Source organism: Oratosquilla oratoria, chromosome 20 (genome assembly GCF_046742065.1).
Source record: "Oratosquilla oratoria isolate Oo_2021 chromosome 20, ASM4674206v1, whole genome shotgun sequence".
In the NCBI taxonomy this organism is placed as follows: Eukaryota; Metazoa; Arthropoda; class Malacostraca; order Stomatopoda; family Squillidae; genus Oratosquilla; species Oratosquilla oratoria.
In genome coordinates this window covers 180,001-190,000 of record NC_134796.1, presented here as the reverse complement: position 1 = coordinate 190,000, position 10,000 = coordinate 180,001, and the positions used below count along the sequence as shown (strand labels likewise).

General features: G+C 41.0%; 1 protein-coding gene across 1 annotated transcript; it reads right to left on the bottom strand.

Moving 5' to 3' along the window:
* Positions 1-3,192: 3,192 nt before the first annotated feature.
* Positions 3,193-4,158, bottom strand: LOC143036017 (serine/threonine-protein kinase Chk1-like). Its single transcript, XM_076203275.1, has one exon. The coding sequence runs from the start codon at positions 4,156-4,158 to the stop codon at positions 3,193-3,195; it is 966 nt and encodes a 321-aa protein (XP_076059390.1).
* Positions 4,159-10,000: the final 5,842 nt, after the last annotated feature.

Here is a 10,000-nt window from a genome sequence, read left to right as displayed (position 1 = left end):
CTCCCTTGACACTTTACTCCCACTTGAACCATTTCGACCAACTTCATTGACTCTGCTTACGGAAGCGAACGGTAGATTTTGTAGGTGAGCCCGTAGGCCTACCTTAACCAGAAGACAAGGTCAGAATCTACTCTAGATCTAATGGGAGAAAGCATTCACCAGGTCTGGTGAAAAGATTGAAAGTATACCCGTGATGAAAGAATGAATGAATAACGCATAGGGCGCCCTGTGACCACGAACCCACCCATTCCCTAGATTGCTCTTTAGGTAGTGGTGGGGAGCGGGGAGGGGGGTGACGTTGTTCACAGGAGTGAGTTTGGGTAGGAGATTGTGTGGTCATGTTAGGTCAAGTTAAATGAGTCTAAGTTAGGCCAGACTAGGTTAGGTTAACCGAGTAGTCACTTGAATGGTTTTCCTGTGGTGGTAGGTGTTGCACGACTCTGTTCGTTCAGATTTGGAGGACCATTTCGTCTTTAATCGTCGCCTTATGGCTGACGCCAGGGGATTTCATTCGGGTCGAGTTAACCCCACTCGTCGTGCTAGTCGTTAGTGCGTCCGTCGATTCCGTGTCGGGTGGGTGGGTCACCCCTTCCTCGTGCTCTGGATACTCCCACTCACCCCACCTCTTTCTCTCTCTCTCTCTCTCTCTCTCTCTCTCTCTCTCTCTCTCTCTCTCTATATATATATATATATATATATATATATATATATATACATACATATATATATATATATATATATATATATATATATATATATATATATATATATATATATGCATGCAGTGTTAAAATCGACAGCGTTAGTGAGGTTGTTGATCTTCTTGTGAGTATTCTCCAGTTTTCTAACCAATATTCTGCCATTTGGAGGGTGGGCATAGACCAAGTTGCCAAAATGATTAATTTATTTCAACGTTTCGTCTAACAAAGAGACATCTTCAGGAAATTCTGTAACATAGATAATAATGACGTACAGAAATAAAGAAAACAACATGTAAATCTAAACAATTATACAAATATAGAAATAAATATCAATAAATGCGCAAATTCACACAAATAAACACTATACATGGGCTGATGGGGACCGTTTCTTACAATAGTTAAAAGGTCCGATGAAATGACGAAGAAAACCCTTCGCTCGGTGACATATATATACGCACCTAACCACCACCCAAGCCGGCTAGGTGCGTATTTATATGTCACCGAGCGAAGGGTTTTCTTCGTCATTTCATCGGACCTTTTAACTATTGTAAGTAACGGTCCCCATCAGCCCATGTATGGTGTTAATTTGTGTGAATTTGCGCATTTATTGATATTTATTTCTATATTTGTATAATTGTTTAGATTTACATGTTGTTTTCTTTATTGCTGTACGTCATTATTATCTATGTTACAGAATTTCCTGAAGATGTCTCTTTGTTAGACGAAACGTTGAAATAAATGAATCATTTTGGCAACTTGGTCTATGCCCACCCTCCAAATGGCAGAATATTGGTTAGAAAACTGGAGAATACTCACAAGAAGATCAACCTCACTAACGCTGTCGATTTTAACAATGCATGCATACAAGAGAATCTGCTCCCCAGATATTCAAATATATATATATATATATATATACATATATATATACATATATATATATATATATATATATACATATATATATCTATCTCTACCTCTTTCTATCTCTCTCTCTCTCTCTCTCTCTCTCTCTCTCTCTTAATATATATATATATATATATATATATATATATATATATATATATATATCTGTCTCTCTCTACCTCTTTCTATCTCTCTCTCTCTCAGGACCGAATCTTTGTCTAGGCAGATACAAAGGAACTATGAGAAAAGAGACAACAGAGATAAGATTAGGTCCACACGATTCTAGAATGTCTATATAACATTGGCTAACCCCATTGCAATGTTGAAAGCTTCAGGAGCTACGAGCTTCTTAATTCCTTCAGAAGCTCACATTACCTGTCGTGAGGGTCGTTTGATTATCTGGATTTGCTAAGTCGTACTGTGTTTATATAAAGCCTACTTTTTTCTCTCTTTTTGGGGGGAGAGGATACTTTCCCCCTTATGGAATCTGTCGTTCATTCGGTTAGATATTTTCATTTCATTTGATACACATCTACCAGAAGGCTTTTATCCACCATTTCTGATTGATTTGGCTTACCGTCACAAACTCCCCCTGATCAGGAGGCTAGGATGGTGGCCCTTACAGACGAATTTGTAGCGTCGAATAGATGAACTATGCCCATTTCTTAGCATTTTAGATACATCTACAAAAAAAAAAAAAATCCCACCATTTTATATGCATCTATCAAAAGGCGTTTTCCACATGTCCTTACAACTTCTTCTGGTTCCCCTCTACCACCATTCCTTCTTCAGGAGCTACGAACTTGATAGTTCCTCCAGAAGCCAAGTAGTGGACTTTTGCTCTTACAACTTCCTTTTCTCCAGTTTCATTCTCCACCTTGTCCACGTCTACCCCACCTTTTAGAGGTACACTTGTCGATCTTTTTCTTTGCAGAAGTCGTGGCCTAACTTGAGTTTCCATCATCTGTTGTGAGGTTCGCTTGATGATCTGGATTTGGTAAGTCATACTGTGTTTACACTAAGGCTTTTTTTTTCTTTTTGGGGAGGTTAGGATTCTTTTCTCGTGGAATTCATCGTTCATTCAGTTAGATTTTTTTTTTACTTTATAAACATGTATCAAAAGGTTTTTTCCACCTTACAGGAGGTGTGACCTATTTTTTCTACTTTGGGTTATTCTCATTCCATGTTAAAAGTGAATCAGTTGTCATTCCTTTAAGCAAAAGATCCTTTTCTGTCATCTGGTACTAATCAGAACAAAACGGATCGTCTCTCGACAACCAGAATAAAGAGGTCCTCCTTTAGCTTCACGAAGATCAGTAAACTTATCATTTCAGCAAAGGATTTAAGTTTTCAATATTCCTTGATATGTTTTACAAATCAGTTTGAGGGTGGAAGCTCAAATAATGAAAATAGACACTCACTGCACCAGGTATTGTGAACACAAGTACATACAATTATAGGTTTGTGGTAATATTCATTCAGCTGAGGGAAGCCTTCTGTAGCCAAAGGCTTAAGATAATAGTATGATCCTCTCAAATGTTTAATGAGAAAGGGTTCCAGGCGATATTCGTTCAAGAGCGGGACTTGCTCACTGTCCGCAGAGGCTTCTCCAGCCAGATAATCTTTTCAGGGGATCAGGTTCCAGGAGAAGACTCACAAGCGTTCTTGAGGTTTTGTTCAGTTTTTTCCAGGCTTCTTTCTTATATATCCCCTTGTTCTTCTCGGCCCACCTTCTGTAATTCTTATCCTTGGGGTCTGCCTTTGCCCAGGGCTTTCTTCTGGTCATCATGTTGAAGAAGATGACGCCACAAGCCCACACGTCGACAGGAGGGCCAAGGTAGCTCTTCTCGTGGCACTGTAGTACTTCCGGTGCCATGTAAGGTCTAGTGCCCACCTTTCCAGACAGTCGGGTTTCTTCGCCGTTCTTAATGAAGAGACAGGCAAGACCGAAGTCAGAGATCTTTAAGACCTTATCTTTGGTCACAAGAAGGTTGTCTGGCTTCAGATCTCTGTGAGCGACGCCTCTCGAGTGTATGTATTTGACGCCGTCCAATAGTTGTTTGAAATAAGATTTGACCTTTTTCTCACTTAGGACATTAATGTTGCTCGTCATGTCTCCTCTGGAGCAGTACTCCAGGTATAGGCACAACGTAATGACCCTCTGTTCCCAGCAAAACAGCTTGAGCACATTCGGGTGGCTCATCTGTATGTGGATCATTTCCTCCGACCTGAATCCACGTTCCGAAGGCCGGCGAGAAACGACCTTGCGAGCAATAAGCGCCTTTCTCTTTTTCTTTTCCAATAAGAAAACTTTGCCAAATCCTCCTTGCCCAAGAACCCCGACTCTAGTCCATCCTGAAGTGAATTTGTAACGATTCACTGTTTCTTCGTTTTCCTTCAGGACTTTGTCGCAGTGAGTCAGGGTGGCGGGCATCGAGGCAAAGGTTGTAGTTCGGCCGAAGTCCATTCCTCTCGAAGTCGCAGTCTTTTCTTTTCGGCGGATGTTGAACTCTTGGAGGCAGCGACACAAGGCGAGAAACAGTTGGACGATCATCTTGAAGAGGTAGATTCCTACAACGACTCAAGTTCCGAGGCCCAAAGGCGATACTCGCAAAGAGTCAAGAAAATATCGCAGATATGTGGTCACTTGGTGCGCCTGGGCTGATCTTCGGAAGGACGAAGCATTTGTCAGGATCACAACATATCTATTCTCTCTCTCTTTCGCTCTCTCTCTCTCTCTCTGTCTGTCTGTCTGTCTGTCTGTCTGTCTGTCTGTCTCGTGCGCTGGTGACGTAATTGAAAGTATGTTGGCCCCGCATTCGCTCAGAAGTGGGTTCGAATCTCGCACAACTCTCCAATTCCCTGCATTGACTGTTACCTGTCCTAACAGTCCAAACACATAATAGGGCAAAGTCGACGACTTAGTCCACAGCTACGCGCCTTCCGCCTCTCTCTCTCTTTTTGTTTTTTCAGTCCACTTCTCCTACGTCTCTCTCTCTCTCTCTCTCTTTTACTTTCTCTTCTAAGAATTTGTTCTACCCCCGTCTCTCTTTCCACTTTTTCTCATCCTTGTTTCGCTCTCTTTTCTGGTAACCTCTCCTTTTCGCCTCTCTCTCTCTCTCTCTCTCTCTCTCTCTCTCTCTCTCTCTCTCTCTCTCTCTCTCTCTCTCTCTCTCTCTCTCTCTCTCTCTCTCTCTCTCTCTCTTGCACTTCTAATTACATTTTACTCTTTTTTTCCTGTCTAATTATCATTTCTCTTTTAATCTCACATGTTTTAAAGGGTTTGATTACATTTTTATATTCTTAATTTTTTCTTGACGTCCTCTTGCTTCCTTTTAAGTCAGGTTAAGCGTTGAACTCTTTTATCAGATAAGAATTTCACTTCAAAGTTAGAAGTTTAGCGAACATATTAACACAACTTGCATTATTTTTTTTTTGTATTTATTCTCCGTGTCTGTGTTATTAATTTTAATGATATATTGTTATCTTCTGAAAGTGTTGTTTTCTTATATAACTTATTACACCTGTTTTTTGTTTTTTAACCTGTGCGCTGATGACCTAAACTGAAGTGTGCTTAATTGCGGGTTCGAATCCCGCACCTCTCTCCACTTCCCCCAGTGACCGTTACGTGCCCTAACAGACAAAGCTCACAGAGCAAAGAAGAAAGGCTTCGGCCGCAGGTAATCAGCACCCCCTGGAGTAGGTTCCTCACCTTCTTCTTCTTAATACAATATATAGATAAATTAATAAGTCACCCTTAATTGGTCCCTATGAACAAATGAACTTTGACCATGTTTATTTGTGGTCATACGTTCAAGCTGAACATTTGCAATCTCTCTCGACGCCATGGAACAGCCAGGAATAACAATTCGTCTAGTTTTGTCACCTATATTCTAGAACGAGGTTCCTTTCACTAACAGCGAAAGGAATCTATTGCAAGTAGTGATCACAACTTAGATTCAAGCAGCTAAAGATTTTTAGAATAGATACTTGTATATCTAAAATACCCGATTTCAGTGGAGGCAAAATTAAGCGAAAGACCTGTAGATCAGATGTGGGAAATATTTCAAAATGCGCTTACTAAGATGATTCATACTTACATCCCGTTTAAGGACAGACAACCCCCACCACCACCACCACCACCAATCAGGCTGAATAAAGTACTGCTAAAAAGAGACAGGCTTATAAGAAATACAAGTGCTCGGGTGCACCTAATGACTATCAATACGAAATGAATATCAGTGATAAATCAAAAGAGAATCCCAAATAGTCCTTTAGCTACATTAGGGATAAAAAGATTATTAGGAATCACATTGGCCCACTATTATCTGCTGACGGTCAACTTGAATATTCAAATGAAAGAATGAGTGATATCTTAAACAGCTATTTCAGCTCGGTATTCGTAAACGAAACACCTCAAAGTGAACTCCAAACTGAAACCTGCGAAAAGTCTAGGGTGAACTTACTCACTGCGGTAAATATAATAAAAGAAAAAGTAAAAGGTGTATAGAAAAACTCAAAGTTAATAAAACACCAGAGCCTGACGGTAAGCATCCAAGAATCTTAAAGGAAATGATAAATGAGATTGTTGTTCCACTAGAAATTATTTTCAAGAAATCCATCATATCCGGAGATGTCCCAAAAGAATGGAAGCTAACTAACGTTACCCCCATATTCAAAAAAATTAACAAAAAGAAACCAAATAACTACAGGTCTATAAGCTTTATTTCAATCGTAGGAAAAATAATGGAAACTATCATCAGAGATATTATCTAACACCACTTAGAAAGTAACCGTTTAATAAATGATAGCCAGCATGGATTCAGACGGAAACGTTCTTGCCTGACTAACTCGAATTTTACAACACAATCATCTCGAATTATGATAAAAGAAACAATATAGACTTTGCAAAAGCTTTTGATACTGTCCTTCACGAAAGACTACTTATTAAATTAGCTTCACACGGAATTAAGTGGTAACCTATTAAGTTGGACTAGTAATTGGTTGAATGATCGAAAACAGAGAGTTGTTCTATGGCAAAACTTCTAGATGGAAAAATGTTGCGAGTGGAGTCCCTCAGGGCTCTGTTCTTGGGCCTCTTCTATTCATAGTATATATGATGATATAGACCACGAACTAATCTATTGTCTCTAAATTTGCTGATGATACAAAACTGTGCGGAATGGCAAATGATCCCTTAAACCAATTAGATATTCAAGAAGATTTAGATAAAGTACAGCAATGATCTGAGAAGTGGCTAATGAAATTTAACACAAGTAAATGCAAGGTAAAAATAACAATAAGTACGATTACAAGTTATTTAGAAATTCGTTGACAAAAATGGATTGTGAAAAGGATCTCGGTGGAATTATCAATAACGATCTCAAATCCTCTAAGCAGTGTATTTCAGCCTCTGAGAAAGCAAATAAGATTCTAGGATTGATTGCGTGATCTTTTAACTTCAAAAGTCCATCTCTCATTAACATACATACATACATACATATATCAAGGCTTTTTCCCCCTTACAAGGGAGGTAGCCAAAAAGGAAAAGGCATAAAATCATTTCCACCCATTCCATCCCTGAATACACTCCACACCCCTCCACCCTCCCTCTTATCTTAGCACCTCCTGAATGACGGGTCATCCCTGCACCTTGTCCACTGCCCTGGGTCAGAAGCAGTGTCGCAAGACACAGCACATCCACAGCAAGGCCGCTTCATTAAATCGGCGACCCCCTCTCCGTCCCCCCATTGCATAAAAGGAGAAGACGGGGAGAAATACCTTCGGGCTGCGTCAAATTTTGCTCACACATACTACCTCATCCCCATCCCTCCGCCATTTCCACCTCATGCAATTACAACATCATCCATATACAACCATTCTCCATTCGCCCCTGTCTTCTGTCCTCTCCCGTCCTTCCTCAACAGACATTCCCCTCTTCCCCAAAGCCCCCTTCACCCCATCCATCCACCACATCCTAGGACGTCCCCTCATGTTCACTCCCTCCACATCTGCCTTCCATACCTCTTCACTCATTCTTTCCATGTGTCCAAACCATCCTAATATTCTTTCATCAACCCTATCTCCCAGCTCATTTTCCATCCCTGTTCTCCTCCTCACCTCCTCATTTCTCACTCTATCTAGCCTAGTAACCCCCATCATACTTCTCAGACACCTCATCTCAAACACATTCAAACTCCTTCTCTCTTCTTCTCTTATGTTCCATATTTCTGCCCCATACAGTGCTGTTGGCACAATCACTCCTTCATACAGTCTCCTCTTAGCATCCATTCCCAAATGTCTATTCCTCATTACACTTTTTAATCCACCAAGGCATTTACTCGCTTCTCTCAATCTGCATTCTACCTCTACCTTCACTCCACCTTTTCCTGCCACATTTGCACCCAAGTATCTAAAACTATCCACTTCCTCCAGTCGCTCTCCCTTAATGCTCACTCCCAGTCTACTGCCACTTTCACCCCTTGTACATCTCATCACCTTACTTTTACCCACATTTATCTTTACCTTTCTTCTATCACATACTCTCCCAAACTCTGCCACCAACTTCCTCAATCCCTCCTCCGATCCTGCCACAAATGCAGTGTCGTCCGCAAACAACAGCTGGCTCACCTCCCACTAATCTCCATTTTCTTTAACCATCTCCAATCACTGACCCACTACCCTTGCATTTACCTCTCGCACTACCCCATCCATGTATAAGTTGAACAGCCAGGGCGAAGTCCCACTTTTACCTCGAACCACTCACTCTCTCCATTTCTAATCCTGACACAAGCTCTACTACTCTCATAAAAACTCTTGACAGCTCCCAGAAGCTTTCCTCCTATCCCGTATATCTGCATAACCTCCCACAGTGCCTTTCTGTCTACCCTATCATAAGCTTTTTCCAGATCTATAAAAGCCCCAAATACATCCTTCCCCTTTCCTATAGCTTTCTCACATATCTGTCTTACTACAAAGATCTGATCTACACAACCTCTACCTGTCCTAAATCCACACTGTTCCTTACCAATTACTCCTTCTGTACCTCTCCTAATCCTCTCAATCAAGACCCTCCCATAAGCCTTCCCAACTACACTTAACAAGCTAATCCCTCTGAAACTACTACATTCACACTTGTCCCCTTTTCCCTTGTAAAGAGGAACTATACAGGCACTCTTCCAGTCCTCCGGCACTCTACCCTCTCTCCAGCAAACATTAAATAACCTCACCAGCCAGTCCACCATCACTGTACAGCCTTTTTTCAGACATTCTGCATGGCATCCATCCAGACCAGGTGCCTTACCTGCTTTCATCATCTTAACAACTGCCCTCACTTAATCCTTCCTTATTTCTCCTCCATTTTCCTCACTCATCACTCTCATTTTCTTAGCATTTCCCACTGCAGCTATCTTTCCCTCCCTATCCTCCTTCACATTTAGCAACTCCCTAAAATATTCTGCCCATCTTCCCCTTACTGCCTTCTCTTCCATTATCATCTCTCCATCTTCACCTTTTACCTTTTCTTCTCTACTTGATTCGCCTCCTCTTCCTCTCTTAATTTCTTTCCAAAACATCTTTTTATTACTTTCAAAATTTTCTATCATACTTTTACCCCATTTCACATCTACCCTCCTCTTTGCCTCCTCTTTTTCTTTACCTCTCTTTTCTTTTCTTTGTACCTCTCATATGACTCCCTCGTCCTATTTTGTAACCAATCTGTGAAAGCTCGCTTCTTCTCTTCTACAGCATTCTTTGTTTCCTCATCCCACCATTCACTACCCTTCCTTCTATTTCCACCTGTCCTTCTTGTTCCACACACCATCCTTGCACACTTTATGACTCCCTCCTTGAGCCATCCCCATTCCTCCTCCACACCCAGCTCTACTCTATCCTTCACTCCCTCTCACTCCTCCTTCAGTTTCTTTTCGTACTCCTTCTTCTTTTCCTTTTCATTCAAAGAGTTCACTCTAAGAACCTCCCTACCTTTTGTCCCTTTCCTCTTTCTCCATCTATCCTCCACTCTCAACTTACCTTCCACCAAAAAAATATCTGATATTCCCCCACCCTCTTCCCTTAGCACATGTGCATCCTTAACTCTTCCTATCATAATCCTATTTACCACTACCTAATCCATTAGCGCTCTATCTACCACCCTTCCCTCCACCACCCTCTCCCATGTGTACTTATGCTTGACTTTCTTCCGAAACACTGTATTTGCTATCATCAACTCTCTTTCTAGACACATTTCCACCATCAACTCTCCACTATGATTCTTTCCTGGAACTCCACATTTCCCAACCACTCCATCGATTGGACTATTTCCTACTCTAGAATTAAGGTCTCCCAGCACTATTACATTGACATTTCTTTCTAAATCCTCTATGCACTCATTTAAA